At 42.0% G+C, this 16,359-nt stretch overlaps 1 protein-coding gene across 2 annotated transcripts; it reads left to right on the forward strand.

Moving 5' to 3' along the window:
* The first annotated feature begins 980 nt into the window (after positions 1-980).
* golga3 (golgin A3) lies at positions 981-16,293 on the forward strand. 2 transcript variants are annotated; one of them, XM_031849115.1, is made up of 24 exons: positions 981-1,191; positions 2,360-2,623; positions 3,759-4,040; positions 5,042-5,154; positions 5,556-6,289; positions 6,547-6,655; positions 6,915-7,221; positions 7,363-7,565; positions 7,660-7,797; positions 8,014-8,175; positions 8,268-8,636; positions 9,024-9,101; positions 9,984-10,247; positions 10,420-10,514; positions 10,857-11,073; positions 11,590-11,733; positions 11,921-12,118; positions 12,264-12,380; positions 12,668-12,807; positions 12,919-13,051; positions 13,292-13,414; positions 13,549-13,713; positions 13,828-13,994; positions 14,435-16,293. In XM_031849115.1, the coding sequence occupies exons 2-24, from the start codon at positions 2,470-2,472 to the stop codon at positions 14,625-14,627; spliced, it is 4,605 nt and encodes a 1,534-aa protein (XP_031704975.1). In that variant the 5' UTR covers positions 981-1,191; positions 2,360-2,469; the 3' UTR covers positions 14,628-16,293. The 2 variants fall into 2 exon arrangements, with proteins under 2 accessions (XP_031704975.1, XP_031704976.1); XM_031849116.1 differs by having other exon boundaries at positions 3,759-3,914.
* Positions 16,294-16,359: the final 66 nt, after the last annotated feature.

Genomic DNA, 16,359 nt, shown 5'->3' on the forward strand with positions numbered 1-16,359 from the left:
AATGCAGTCTAAAAGAGTAAACAAATCAAATATAGTCACTGTCACACTAATTTATAAAGACTTATATCTATATATATTTCCAAAGAACGAGGGCAATTGGCTACACAGACTGGAAACCTTCACTCCTAACAAGGTTTAACATCTATATCATTCTACTGGCATACGTTTTGGGTGGAAGAAAAACGAAACAATTATGAGGGAAATTGGTGAGGTTGTGTTGTTGTCTTTTGTCTATGACATTGTCATTCTTGATACTGTCACTAGATGGCACCAGAGTTAAAATCTTTCACCTATTAATTAAAAGAAAGATCTATCATTGGCTTTATATGTCTACTTTTATTTGCATTAAAAAGTGAATAGGTGAGTCTAATAAGTTTAACTATGTCATTTGACTGTAGACTCAAACAAACACTTTACACCTCATCGTCGTTTGGTGTCTGCAGGTGTCTATTAGTGTACCCCATGGACACAAATATTGAATTCAGTTCAGACTATTTGCTTGCTTATTACACAGATGAATATACATTTTAATTTATGCATGGACAAACAATAGTTAAAAGTATTGTTGTTTCACCGAAACAGTCATTTGTAGGCCATCATCTTGCACACAGCTGCTGTGGAGTAATGCTGATAGCCTCGTACCAATGCAATTCAGAAAATTGTGCTTATGGACGATAGTGACAGGATGTTTTTTTTAAAAGGGCCAGTAGTTATATACCATTTGAACTAAAAATCCTTTCTGTGAAATCCACTATAATATTATATAATTGAGCAGTGGCATTATACAGCCTAATTATGTGCTTATTAGTGCAATCCTTACACTCTGTTACAGCTAAAACAGGCATTAACCGCTAATGGCAGTAGTGGCACCTGCAGCGGCAGGTTAGCTGCAGAACCACTGCTGAAAAGTAGGGCGCAGCTCTTTGAACAAGTGTACCACATCCGCCAGATTTACCAGAAGCCACCGTTCCATTATCGTCCGTGTACTTATTGTAACATTGCCACATGCATTTGCTATATAATTATCTCAAAGATGTATTTGTTTTTAATTTGTATTTAAAACCCAAACAGTGTGAGGAGCAGTCACGCCATTTCTTCTTCCAGATGTGTTTCGTTCCCTCTGTTTCTCGTCGGACAGATAAGGGACGGAATCCAAACAGCCACGTAGTAAAAGGCGAAGCTCGCGACAGGGTGAGCATTTATTCTCTTTTGATACACTTACTGAAATTGTCATTTTGTAATTTACTTATGGGGTTTTGTAACATACTTACGCGACAGACAGTCATTTGTTGATTGATTAAAACATATTTGAGAAATCCCTCCTTCTGCACTCGCGCTTCTAGCGAACGTTAGCAAGTTAGCAAATGTAGCTTGACAGGTTCCGTCGTAAACACAGATAGCGCGCTAGCTGCTGTCTCGCTAGCTAGTCCATCCTCCTTGTCATTAGCCGGTAGAGTTTTACTAAACCCAGTAGACACATGAGGGCAATATATCAGCCTGTATCGATGACTGTCTCGTTGTTATTGCCTCTGAATTGGGGACTTAAGGGTGTGAGCCCGTGCTGAAGTAACTCCGCTACCGCCTGATAGCTAACGTAGCAACACCGCCTTGGAGTCAAAGGTTATCATCAATAGCCAAAGCATACGATGATCGTATAGCTTTAAACATGCAGACGTTTAGAATAACATCACTGTCATCGGACTTTAAGTCGACAGCTGCAGACATTCTGCTGTTAATAAAGAAATGACCTAATGCTTGACTCTTATTAAAATCCATAAATGCAAACCGACCGGGGCCTTGCCTGTTGCCAAATGTACGCAATTTGTAAACGCATCATATAAACATGTATGAGAAGCAGCAGCTGCTGCTGCTCTCACAATGAAAGGAAAGATGAAGTGTGACAGTTGAAGGCTTGGATTTAAGCGCCTGCTGGTCGAGGCGTAACGTTATGTCTGACTCGTCAACATCTTCTTACAAAGATTGAATTTAGCGTTAATCAGCTCCAACTGGACACTAGCTGATAAAAAGGCAAACGTGGAACTGTCTGTTGTCGTATCGGTGTCAAAGTAAAGGATTTCAATGTTACTTTGCTAGTTTTTCTATATTTAACGCGACACAATCTACTTAACTAAGCCAGCTTATTAGCCCTTGACTCTAGCTTAATTGTTGTTACATAACATCCTTAGTGTCAGATGGAGTTACAACTTCTTCTTTGCACATCTTTTCTCTTTTAATATACACGTGACACTTTAATAATATACTTGTTTTGACGTACTTTTATTTGTTTTGTTTGTTTAGCATATTTATCGTACATTTAAAATTATGTCATAACATTATAACATAACATTTACTGTTGCAGAAGTGTTCCTGGACACTGACTCAGCTGGCCTGACTCCGAAGAAGAAGATGGTTTTGTGAGAGGTTCTTTCCTAAGGGGCACCAGCTAAAGTGTGACTGTGCAGTTTCTTAATGGAAATGGATAGTAACCAATCAGAAGCAGCTCAGATGGAGGCCGATGCTCATCAAGAAGAACATCTTGTGAAATCCAAAATGGAAGGTGAAACGCAATTGAAACAACAATGGCTGGACAACACACAAAATGCAAAAGGGATAATTCCTAATGGTGAGTAATGACAATGTCGTCGTCGTCCCCCCCCCCCCAATCAAAGTCACAAGGATTTCAAAGGCTAGAAATCATGTTGTGTTTGGACCTGTTGATAGTATATTCCTGCAGATAGACTGCCCTTGTACTGGGATTAGCTCGTGTCCAGCGCTGCTTTCTGATCTGCAACGTTGTTTCTTCTTCAGGCATATTACTGGTACCGCTTGTATTCTGCAATGCATGACCTGTTTTGGTGGCTACTACAAGGCCTGAGGCCGTTTACTGCTCCGTGTTTCATGGCTCTTTGAACTGATGTGTTACATAGCTGAATTTAACTCTAATAGTAATCTTAAGTCAGCCAATATGCTTATAGCTGACAGTGGTTAAGGTTTAGGAGAAGAATAAACAAGTCAAATAGAAAATCACTGAAAATATATATTTTTAGAAGAAAAAGGTAAAAGTCAATGCAGCAGAGACGGTTGCCAACACAGTTTATTTTCTCAGACTTGAGATCACTACCCCTACTCACAGGAAAGACGGAACTCCCCATCACTACTGTGCCTGATCTGTTTGTGTTAATCAATGGTGTCGCCTTAAGTAGCATGTGGGAATATCTTTTCAGTTTCATAGTAGTATGAATGTTTTCTCTAAAATACTAACTATTTTGCTGCGGTGGGTGTGGTTTGATTTGTTTCACTGCGGCCTGGCAACATAAGCAAACAATCCCACAACTGTTATCAGATTTTGATCTAAATTCTGATTGGTGCACAGACATGCGGGACATTTTTCCAGCCTAGCCCTTCCCATTTCAAACCAGTGAGAAGAGAAACAGACAATACGGCACAGACAGAAAGTGTCATGTGAAATAACCAAAACTTACGTGTTCTTGTTTGACCTAATTGCCTGTAGTATGTGACTGATAAAGAAAAAACGTTGTCAGGGCCTTTAGGTATTTTTGTCTTACAAGATGAGCCCTAATTGTGCGCTACATGCTGCATTGTTTCCACCCACCTTTTTGACTTAAGCTATTGTAGTTTGACAGAGTTGCCCAGCCAGCTTGCCAGGTTGAATACCTTTCCTCTTTGCAGTATAGTGCACAAGAACTTATCATGACTAATCGTCAAATTCCCTGGGGCTTCTCTTGCTTCTCTTTTAGGTTCTATCAGTTCAGATGCGATGCCAAATGGAAATGGACTGGCAGAGGACTTTAGTGCTGCAGGGAACACCCATATAAATGGGTCCCTGCCTCTGGCAGCCCCTCCCCAGAGCACCAGCTCCCCAATCAACTCCCAGATCCAAGAGCCCTCCCCAGGTTTGGCTGCTTTTCCACCCATGATGCTAGAGAAGTCTGAGGGGGCTAGTGCTGAGTTCACGGTTCACACGGGTGATTCATTGCAGTCGCTCAGACTCAGTATGCCTATGCAGGAGACTGAATTGTGTAAGCATACACTTATGTGGAGTGAATGCCCCCTCTAAACCCCCCTGTATTTTAACCTCAGTTTGCTGTGGGATGTTTGGCTTTTTTGGTTTATGTACACATCCATTTTAACTTATTTTTCTGTGTGTTACCTGAACAGAATGAGTCTGGCCCATTTCCGCAACTTGCATAGACTTCATTTGATTGTTTAATTAGAATTTGGTGTGGGTGCTTCATTTGCAACACTATTTGGACTAATGGCTGCGTTTTGGAACTAATCCCTCTTGTATGTCATGTCTTTGGAGGTATTTTAAAGTCATGCACAGTCACCTTGTTTGCCGTTTAAGGCTTGGCACAAACTGGTAATTTAGTTTGGATGCACATTATATCTCCCACACAGAATATATATGTAGCAGCACATGAAGAATCCTAGCGCATCTCTTTTGAATCAAATGGACAATCTATTTAATGCATGCATAGATGCAGTCATTTAGCTCATTGCAATATTGGCATTATTTGCTGCATAGCTGTTGCAGTCATGAATGAAATTAAGTTTTTAATAGTCGCGTACAATAACTAAGCAAATGGAGACAGTGGTGCAGCATGGGGCACCGTTTAAATATATGGATGTAACAAGTAGTCTAACACCCATACTGTCACCTGCTCTAAAAGTCTGCAGTAGCTGTCTGATAAATGGGAGAATGTCGCAGTGCAGTTTGTGACTTACTAGTTTCCGCCCCATGGATTAACATAGTAAACTCCAATTTGAATAATTTGTTTACTATTGCCGTGTGAGCAGTGGGGACAGGATTCTCGGCCTTTACAACCAACATTATACAGGTATTTAACCTGTATAATGATCTTGGAATCAACATGAACGACATACAGCTCATTGCTAGGATTAAAACTCATACAGTCATAAAACCAAGTCTTGTGTAAATAAAGAGCTGTAGTGTAGATATGCAGTATGTAATGATGGGGATCATTGTTTTTTTTTTGGGCCTTACGTACTTTCATTTTAGCCAACCAGACGCCATCATTGGAGATGGAGAACGAGGAGAAGATTCGCCTGGGTGCTCGTCGGCGTCTGGAAGAGCAACTCAAACAGTACAGAGTTCAGAGACATAAGGAGAGGGTGAGTTAATGGTGTAGCTGTCAGGTTATGGACAGCAACAGATCTTCTTCTATTTCCCCTCGAGGTCCTAATGTTTGCAAAACCAGTTTGGGCAGCTTCAGCATTATGTTAACATGAAATTTCTACCATTAGACAACTCTCTGTGTTTGAGGCAACTTGTGCGTGTGGGCTCATTCTCATCTGATGTTGGTTGCTAAACATGCTATTTTCTTGTAAAATGTAACTCAGAAGATAAACAGTTTAAGAGGTGTAGAGGCCACAGTGTTTCACTTTCGCTCCATTCTTTAAAGTTTCTGTCATTGCTATTTCTAATTTAATATGTATACGGTGTGTTTTCAAGCTGAGCAACCTTGTGTCAGATTTGATCAGGATGGAAGTACCATGGTTCATGTCTTTTCTAGTCTCACCGCACCACCCCCAAGAGCAGGCCATTCAGCACCCTGGATCCAGAGCTCATGCTGCATCCCGAGGATCTGCCCAGGGCCAACACTCTTGCCATGACCACGGAGTATTCCTTCCTGAGGACCACTGTCCCCCGTGGTCCCAAACTGGGTAGCTTGGGAATTCCCCCCAGAGAGAAAAAGTCCAGATCCCCCCGCCTGAACAAGATCCACTCCTTGGCTGACTACCAGTCTCCTGAGAATGATGGTACAGGTGGAGGAGGAGGAGGAGGAGGTGGTGGTGGTGGTGGAGTTAGAGCAGCAGATAACACCATGAGCTCCCACCAGTCCACCATGAGCTCAGTGTCCACTTTGTCTGAGGTCAGTGTGATTTCGGAGGGCAGCACCTGTGAGACTGGTGCTTCGCTCCAAGTTTGGGACAATGTGTCAGAAATGGACGGCAGTGAATCAGGAACGAGGCCAGGGAACGACGGCAACGACAGCGACAGCTCGTCTTACAGCAGCGTGTCAACCAGGGGGACGTACGGGCTCCTCTCCGCAGCAGTGGAAAGGCAGCGGGGGCCCTACACGGTGGAGGGGAGGGAGATTGCCGCTGAGGCCATGGGTCAGTTCCCCTCCCTGCAGGAGGTGCTGCAGGCAGCCAGTGAAGAGCAGCACCTGCTTGGGCTCGAGCTGGAGCACGAGAGAGAAGCGAATGGGGAGCCTCGAAGCCGCAGAGACAGTTTCTCCAGCAGGTATTTGTCAACATCAGATAGGGAAGGAATAAAAAAATATTACAACTGACAATTTTTGGCATTAATGTTTTGTTAACAGACAAATTAAACCAGTATTACTGTTCTCACATTGATTGCTGGAACTGACACATTTGGCATTTTAGGATGTAGCTGTAGATTACTTAAAACAATTAATTGATTTTGTGGATTGTTAACTATTTGTCAGTCAATTATTTTCCTAATAATTGAAGCGCTCATATTGTTGACATGTCTTGCAGTGTTTCTTTGGAGAGTTCAGTGATGGGCCATGATGATATGCTGCAGGTTTTGAAAGAGAAAATGAGACTGGAGGGTCAGCTAGAATCTTTGTCTTCTGAGGCCAATCAGGTAATATAACATTGATTTTTGTCATGTTTCTGTTAGTTGTGTTTGCATAAACAGTGGTAATTACAAATCTGCTAACACCGTAATATGTGGTTTACCATGTTCAACTTTGCCTGCTAATGACTGCCGGTTCATGCATCACAGCTTCCAAAAATATTAAATTTAGCTTTATGGCTGTTAATTTACCCGCCCAGATGACTCTATACTGGAAACTAAGAATAATTGGGCTTAAGAGCTGACCTCACTGTCATGTTTTCTCCAGGCTCTCAAAGAGAAGACCGAGCTTCAGGCCCAGCTCGCTACAGTGAATGCTCAACTGAACGCTAAGAAGGAGGAGGCTCAGGTCAGCCAGGAGAAGCAGAGCACCCTCACTAAAGAGGTCGGCACACTGCGGAAAAACTGCAACCAGCTAGAGAAAGCCATGGTGGAGCTCCAGGGCAGTCTGGAGAGCAAGAATGCCAGTCTGACTTCTCTGAGCAATGACCTGAAGGTGGCTGAAGACCAGTACAAAAGGCTGATGGGGAAGGTGGAGGAGATGCAAAGCTCTGTAACCTCTAGAGACAATACAGGTGTGTGACGGAGACCCAGAAAACTGAGTGTAACAATAAACAAACATCATCTTTTAATTGTGCTTTGACTTAATGAACCACTGGTTTGCATATCCAAACTCATGATTAAAATATATGTTTTTCGGTGTTGGACTTTTGCAGTCCAAGAGTTGCGACAACAGTTGGGTGGTCTTCAGAGCCAGCTTCAACAGGTCCAGCTGGAGCGCAGCACCCTTGAGAGCCGAATGAAGACTTCCCAGGCTGAAATAGATTCCCTTCAGCAGCTCAGACAGTGGTACCAGCAGCAGCTAGCTTTGGCCCAGGAGGCCAGAGTACGACTGCAAAGTGAAATGGCCAACATGCAGGTCTGGTTGATGCTCATGCAGCTGGTTTTTCATCATGGCTCGACATTTGTCAGAATTAACGTGACACTTTTTGATCTGTTTTTATCTCTCCCAGGCTGGACAGATGACTCAGATTGGTGTTGTGGAACATTTGAAGCTAGACAATGTGACTCTGTCCCACCAACTCACAGAGACCCAACACCGCTCTATCAAAGATAAAGAGCGTATCGCTGTTCAGCTGCAGGGCATTGAGGTATACTCTCCAACATCCCTTTGTAAATATGCTATCATCAGGTTTGTGAAGTCTATATATCCACTTAGGAAATAACATATACCTTAAGGTCATCATTCAGTCAAGGGCCTTCGATAAAAGCAGGCTTTTCTAAATGACCACAACTAACTGTTATTTTATTTGTTTTTAAAATCGTTGTAGCATATTGTTTAAAAATGTTTACTGTCTGTGACTTAGGCTGACATGCTGACCCAGGAAGCTGCTTATAAGCAGATCCAGGATGCAAAGAACATGGTGGAAGATGATCTGCAGCACAGACTGGAGGAGTTTGAGGATGAACGAGAACGCTTAATTAAATTGGCCAACACAGCCAGTGCCCTGGAAAGGGAACTAGAGCAGGTAGTCAAGGGACTTGTTTCCCACCTTGTATGTTCAGTAAAATGTGTATTGTATTCTGCTCTAAACTGCCTTTCACACTCAATCTCTCTTAGGCAAAGTTGATCCTTTCCCAGAAGGACATGCAGCTGCAGTCACTCCAGAAAGAGCATCTGGAGCTGATGCGCCAGCTGACCATCACTCAGGACAACCTGCAAACCAAAGAGCAGTCCATCAACCACCTAGAAGCCCGATACCTGGAGCTGGAGGTCCAGCTGGCTGACCTGCAGACAGACGGCAGCGCCAAGGACGACAACATCCAGTACCTCCAGAACGAGAAGATTGTCCTGGAGGTAGCGCTGCAAGCAGCCCGGGCCGACAAGAGACAACTTGACGAGGGCGCTGAGCGGCTCGGAGAGGATGTTCTGGTGGCTTCAGATATCTTGGATCAGCTCAGACAGGAAGTCCAGATCAAAGCCAATCAGGTATGATACAGGTTGGAGGTGAAAACATTGAAACGGCAAAAGGAAACTTAAAATACTGGCATTGAAATATAACAACAAGCACCATTACCAGTGACGTAACAACAAATATTGGCGGCCCCTTGTGTCCCTTTGGGCATCAATATGCTCCCATCTACTTCTGTTGTGACACCTAGAGTTGCATATGTTATTGTCAAATAGTCTCTCATTCATGGTGAGCAGCAATTATTTTAGCATAAGGCATTGTAAGAATTGCATGAAAGAAGGTGTGTGTTTTCCATTTGACTTAAGCTGTACAATTGAAGAATTTAAACATAGTTCAAATAGCTTTTGAATCCATTTTTTGGACCACCGTGTAGAGAATAATGAAAGACCTTTGCTTTGTTACAGATTGAAACGCTTCAACAAGAAAATGGTTCCCTGAAGAGACAAGCTCAGAAACTGAAGGAGCAGTTCCAACAACAAAAGGTAATTCATCCTCCTCGCTCTCACAGTACGTGACACAATGTAAAGCTCTCTCTCACTGGGTAAAGTTTTTAGAAGCCAGTGTAGACTGTGTGGACTTGACAAACATTTATTCTTTTTATTACATTTATTTATAAAAAGAAATCTTCCAGCTGACTAAGGTTGATGCTGATGTTGTCGCGGGAGGATGTATTGTAGAGCCGGATGGCTGTCATCTCAGAAGAGTGCTGGTTGACACGGCTCAGTGGATTGAGCAGGGGTGGGTGTTGCTCATTCTACATTGACAGGGTGTCAAAAAGAGGGTGGAGTTCATTGACAGAATGACAGAAATATGAATTGTATTGAATTCCTTTCAAGACTTGAGCTTTTGTAGACCCTTCAGACTCGAGCAGTAACGTTCATCTTGGTCCACCAAAATGTACTGGGGTATGCTAAATAGTGCACATCTAGTGCTAAAGAAGAAACATCTGGCTGCATTATCAACAAACTAATATGTGTCTTCACTGCATCTGAAGTAACTATGTTAATGGGAAATCAGCGATGTGTGAGCTACACAGATGTAGCATGACTGATTAACTACTTGTTAAAGGTGTACAGGATAGTGGGAAGCAAGTAAGATGAAAAAGTAAAGCCTGTAGAGTATGTTAGAACTTCTTTTTTTTGTTTTGTTGCTATACCCATGTGAGAAGTATCTCACTCAAGCGTAGAGATGATGCAGTGTGGGATTCAAACACTTGCAGCCCTCTCTCTTGCACTGTATCTGCAGGATGCTGTGAGAAGCATTTTGCCTGCTGCCTCTTAGAGTCGAGGCAAATATGAGGACCACTCCTTGAAAGAAGAGAAGACTCCCTTCATTGATTAGATACATGGTTATTGACTCAACAGGTGATGGTGGAGGCCTACCGCCGAGACGCCAGCTCCAAAGACCAGTTGATCGGTGAGCTCAAGTCCACCAAAAAGCGCCTGTTGGCGGAGGTGAAGGACCTGAAGCAGGAGCTGCTGAGCGCTCAGGGGGAGAAGCAGAATGCAGAGCTGGAGCAGGCCCGGCTTGCGAAGGAGGTGGTGAGAGTCCAGGAGCAGATGAACAACATGGAGGCTCATCTGCAAGTCATTCAGAATGAAAGGGATCAGCTAGAAACCCAGATCCAGGTAAATATTTGTATTTGTTCAATATTTCTAATCAAATTTACTTCACAAAGTAGTTTAACAATAAAAGTAAATGTCGATGTTTTGGGTGATGTGTAAATAAACAGTTTGTTGTCAGCAGGTATTGCGTGAATCCTATTGTAATGTGAAGGATCCTGTTTTTCTCCCAATCCAGTCTTTACAGTTTGATCAGAGCCAACTAGCAGCAGTCGCAGAAGAGAACGAAGGTCTGAGGAAACAGGTGGAGCAATTGGAGGGAGAAGCCAAAAAGTGAGTCATCTGCTGCATAGAGATACGGAACGCTTAAATAACTCCCACAGTAATGATTTGGACCGTGGCGCATGTCTCTGTTGTCAAGTGCTATTTATAAATATAAGTAAATGCTTTTTATGAACTCCTTATGCAATTCCTGATCCTTTGACATGTGGTTTTAAAATGACATCCATCCGCATCATTACGCTCCGTTTGTGTGCCATCTATATCTGTAAAATAAATGTGATTTTTAAAGACGTATCTGTCAGCACACCACTTGTGTTCATATGCTTGTATGGTCTGCTGTCAGAACAACCTGATTTCCTCATGGACTTGATTTTTTTTATCTGCATCTGATAGGGCCATCACAGAGCAGAAGGTGCGTGTGAAGCGACTGGGGACCGATCTGACCAGTGCTCAGAAGGAGATGAAGGCCAAGCACAAAGCCTACGAGAACGCTGTGGGCATCCTGAGTAGGAGGCTCCAGGAGGCTCTGACTGACAAGGAGACAGCCGAGGCAGAGCTGGTCAAACTCAAGGCCCAGGTGTCGGATGGGGGAACCAGCCAGGCCTTACAGGTACTGTATACATCTGCCAGACTTTCTACAGTTACTTGAAAAACTCCCAGCTACTACATTTGTAAGTAGAGCATTCTACAGAGTCCGAGCTCTCATCCATTTACGGTTCTTAGGAAATGAAATTAGGTTACAGTATCTGTGTGACTCTTCTTACCATTTCACAAACATTAGGAAGCCTAAGGTAGTTGGGTTACAAGGTCTATAAAACCTGCTTTTCTTGCACTGAATATAATCAAGAGATGTTAGTGTTGCCACTGTCCAGCAGAACTGAAGAATAAGTAATATTTTACATTCCTATTTGAAGTTAAAGAGTACTATTATGCAGTTAGCTGGTTGTACTATAAGTGCTTGACTATAGTCTTTTTTTCACAGAAACAAAGACACCATTTAAAAAAAATCTATCTACCCTGATCCTCAACTCGCATATTGCAAACAAAAAGCTATTTGTATTTTCATTGTGAGTAATCCTGCAACTGCAATGTATTGAAATGCAGTGTGTTTTTATTTGACATCCAGGACAAGATTAAGACTCTGCAGACTGAGCTACAGGCTGTGGCCAACAGCAAGTCTATGCTAGAGAAGGAGCTGCAGGAAGTGATCAACCTCACCTCCACAGAGCTGGAGGAGTACCAGGAGAAGGTCATGGAGCTTGAGGATGAGGTGAACAATGATCATTTTGTGTTGCTATGTTCAGGTTTTTTAACAGAACTGCTCCATATATCTAATGGGATATTTTTTTCCCTTAATGGTGTCGACCACAACCCTGTATGAGCAGTATGTTTATGAACACTTGTCTAGTCACTCAATTCATGTTACTTTGTATTAATGACATGAATTTATTTCATAGCTTCAAGAGTCCCGATGCTTCAAGAAGCGGATACGAAAGTTAGAAGATGCCAACAAGAAGCTAGCACTGGAGCTTGAACATGAAAAAGGGAAATTGGCGGGATTGGCACAGTCCCACAATACACTGCGGGAGCATTCCAACATTTTGGAGTCTGCCTTAGCTAAGAGAGAGGCAGATCTCGTCCAGCTCAACTTACAGGTGAAAAAACTTATAATGTTGATATTTTTTTCTTACTTCTTTATTGTAAAGTCTTGTGTTACCTGTATGCCGAAATACAAAAAAGCACATACTTTTTAATTAGTTTTTAAGGAAACGTTGTTTTCCCCATTCATCCTTTTTACAGGTTCAAGCTGTTCTGAAGCGTAAAGAGGAGGAGGACCAGCAGATGAAGCAGGTGGTTCAAACGCTTCAGCTTGCCCTGGAAAAAGAGAAAACCAAAGTCAATGACCTGAAAGAACAGGTAGGAGCTCTAAGGACGCAGTATGTTCTCCTTTTTTATTGAAATGCCGACTGCACATAATTTTCATTTTGCCTTTCAAATGATTCCAAAGGGCCTGTAATTTGAATATATTTGAATACATATTTTGACATAATTTGCGTGGCACAAGGCACAGTAAGAAGCCTTTAAGAAATATAAAAGTTAGAAAGCGGAATTGTGACACGTATCCATCGTAAGTCCATAGCTTTTCTGGAGCATTTGGCTCTCCTGGGGTCTTTAGGATAGTACTAATGTGATGTGTCCTTTAGGTGGCAGCAACAAAGGCTGAGGCGGCCCACAATAGACGGCACTACAGGGCAGCTATGCTGGAGCTGTCAGAAATCAAAAAGGACCTGCAGGCCAAAGTGGACCTAGTCAAAGCTCTGCAGAGTGAATCCCACAAACTACAGTATGTGTATTTGCCTGATTTAAAGAATGCAGTGACTGTTGGCAAATTGCTTTTGTATCAAAATATTACATCTTATCACTCATTTGTCATTGAATGTGTCTTGCTCTGCAGAGCTCAGGATGAGCAGCATGCTCAGGAGGTTTCCAGGTTCCAAGAGGAGCTGACTGAGGCCCATTCACAGCTCCAGATCCTCCAGAAACAACTGGACGAGGAACTGGCCAAGCAGCCCCTCACTAACCAAGAGGTGAGAGACCGACTGACACTGAAATATTTTGCTGATGAGGACTGTTATTTGAAAATCTTGACAAAGCGAATGCTATGGGCACCATGCTTTTTGTTGTATCATATTGATTTTATTATGCTTTTTTGTGTCTTTAGCCTGGATTGATTATAATACAACATTTTGACCATGTAGTCTTTCATCATTGTCCTGGGAGAAGAACTTTCATTGACACTGATGTCTTAACATTGAATGCGCGTTCAGGTAGAGGACCTGAAGTGGGAGGTGGAGCAAAGGCAGAGGGAGATCGAGGCTCAGAAGCAGCAGCTGGAGTTGATGGAGCACTGTCAGCACAGGGAGCTCGACAACCTACAGAGAGCTCTGCAGGCAAGTATTCTCTTTCTACTTGTGAAATATGGAAACAAAGCGTGTTACCTAACTTGATGTTTAAAAGAAATACATAGTTTCTGTATTTACAAATGCACCAAATCACTTTGACTAAAGATGATTCTCTGTCTCAGATCATCAAAGTGGAGCTGGAGTCGGTGCAGGATGAGCTGAGTGGCACCAGGAAGGACAAGTTTATGCTGCAGGCCAAAGTGGGAGAGCTGAGGAACAGCATGAAGACGGTCCTTTTGCAGAACCAGCAACTAAAACAGGACCTCAAACAGAGTCGTCTAAGGAAGGTAAGGCATGCATTACAAAGCTTTAAAGTCAAATGTTGCAAGTATAATTCCAAGTAAGAAATGCCTGCTGAAGATTACAGACTAAATACATCCCTGAATTTTTTCTTGGAGCAGCAGTGTATGGAGCTGAAGAGTGAGGGGAACCCATCCAACCCAGTGACACCAGTTAAGATTCCAGACTGCCCAGTGCCTGCCTCCCTATTGGATGAGTTGCTGAAACCATCAACTTCTGTCAACAAAGAGCCCCTCAACAACCTGCACAACTGTCTACGGCAACTCAAGTAAGCCTCTTGTTCTGACCAAATGACTTTGTTAAAGGAGCTGTATTTAATATTCTGAACATTAATATTGCAGCAAATGTAAAGATAGTGGAGTCATTTCTACCTGAGCAGAGATTGAAGTCGCTCTACCTCTGTGTGTCTTATTATCCGAGCTTCTCCTTGCTTTGCTGACATATATATATATATATATAGATATAGATATAGATATAGATAGATAGATAGATAGATAGATAGATAGATAGGCAGGCAGGCAGGCAGGCAGGCAGGCAGGCAGGCAGGCAGGCAGGCAGGCAGGCAGGCAGGCAGGCAGGCAGGCAGGACATGAAAGCTTTTAGTGCATGTGAGCGTGTCCCACTGGTTAGCTCCCAATCGAGTTTTGTTGTGTAGTGCTTAGCAGCTATTTAAATGCAAGAATACATGTCATGGTTTTCTATTCTCAGGGAGGAGATGGACAGCCTCCAAAGGCAGATGGAGGAACACACAGTAACAGTACATGAGTCAATGAGCTCATGGACAAACACAGAGGAGGGACTGGCTCAACTGGAGCTTGAAAACAACATCTCCGAATCGTCAGCGCCGCTAAACAATATGGTTGTTGAAAATAACAACGAAGCAGAACAGCAGCAGTCATAATAAAATAACTTTTCTCAGGCCATAAGAGGGAGAGTGGAGTTTTATCCACAAAGGCACTTTTCAGCCCCTTATTCCCTTTGTCTTTCCTTAACAATTGCAGCCAACATTTGGCATTCTCCCATCAGCACAGACGTGCTGTTTCAGAGTAATAATTTGTATGCCATTGCTTTATTTTTTCCTCTTTATTTGACAGGTGTTTGTATTTTTGTTATGCTATTGTCACATTTATTTATTTAGAGTTAAGTAATCACAACTTATCTGACAGCCTCTCCAAGAGGATCCCCCATCTTCAGTTGTGTTATCATAGATACAGATATGGTCTAGTACGGACTGTTCAACTAATCTTATAGGCAAGTTTTCCCCTCTTGAGTCGGCAGTTTTTCCTTAATGTATTTAGTCATCATCCTCCTCGCAATATAAAATCAGTGGCTTTGTATGCTGCTTAATGATGGTTGACATTATTTCAAAAAGTGTTATGGTGACAGAAACAAACCATTAGCCTGTCACAAGACTGGCTAATAACTGTTCTTCCATTTCTTTGTGCCTGTGTACGAGAGCAATTGCTCATCTATGATTTAACTGATGTGGTTACACATCCACATTTCTGAGCAGTTGATGAAACACCATCAATCCTTTTCATGATGTTAAAAGTCATGCGCAATTGTGGTCAGTTTTGTTTTTTTGGTATTGCCTCTCCTTAAAATGCAGTGTTTCTTACATTTGTTGTAACCATATCACATTGGGTTCCTAAACTTAAAAACAGTTAATCTCAGTTATATATGGAGGAGTTTTGTCTCGCATGGACTGCAGTAATTTGTATGCAAAAAAGCCTTAAGCAATCGTTAATATGCTGTAAAGGACTAAGTTGGTTTGAATGAGCATATTTCTGCTGAGGGTGTTTTAATATGTTATATTGTATGTGTGTGCAAATCCATACTGAATGGTTTATTGTAAAATATGTGGGTCATATCAACGGAGAAAGAAAGTTGTACGATGAAGCAGAAATGTTACTACTTCTAATAGCAGGTGCAATCAGATGTGTTCATTTTCTGTTACATTTGGTAAAAAAATAGGAAATTGTTATACTTGTTTCATGGATATGGGGATAAGTTAATTGTTTCTAGAGGTTAATATATAAATTTACTTTTTTTTGTATGATTGTAAAGTCATTGTTTAATAGTGTAACGAAGATGAAGTACAAAATATCAAAAGCAAACCATAAATCAAAGCCGATAGTAATTCTAGTCCAGCTGTACTAAAATGTCAGTGTAGAGGGACGATTGGATGGTATAGTGTAGCTTTCTGCAAACAACCGTACAGCTGCTGTGTCGGTGTTCATTCCCACATTAACAACTGTTTTTTAAACACCATTGTATGCTTATGAATTTCCAAAGGGACAATACATATTTTGAGGAGACTGCCTACTGAGGCAAATAACAAATGTATTGATATCCTGTGTTCTGAATTTTTGTGGGGACTGTATCTTCCTAACTACCTTTCACTGTAACGTTAGGTAGTATTTAATAACGTTTGCTCTACAGCACGTGCGCTCGTGTTGCTGTACCTGCTATTTCTTTCAAAGATTGAAATTGATTCATTCCTATGTTTTAACATTTGTGTTGGGAGATGTGATTGTATTTATCATAAAATTGCACTATTCATCTGTCGTTATAGTTTCTTCTCATTCATTATAGGCTGTCTACAACAACTTCTTAAATATGTCCCAAATTCT

Source organism: Anarrhichthys ocellatus, unplaced genomic scaffold, assembly GCF_004355925.1.
Source record: "Anarrhichthys ocellatus isolate YVR2014 unplaced genomic scaffold, GSC_Weel_1.0 scaffold9, whole genome shotgun sequence".
Lineage (NCBI taxonomy): Eukaryota > Metazoa > Chordata > Actinopteri > Perciformes > Anarhichadidae > Anarrhichthys > Anarrhichthys ocellatus.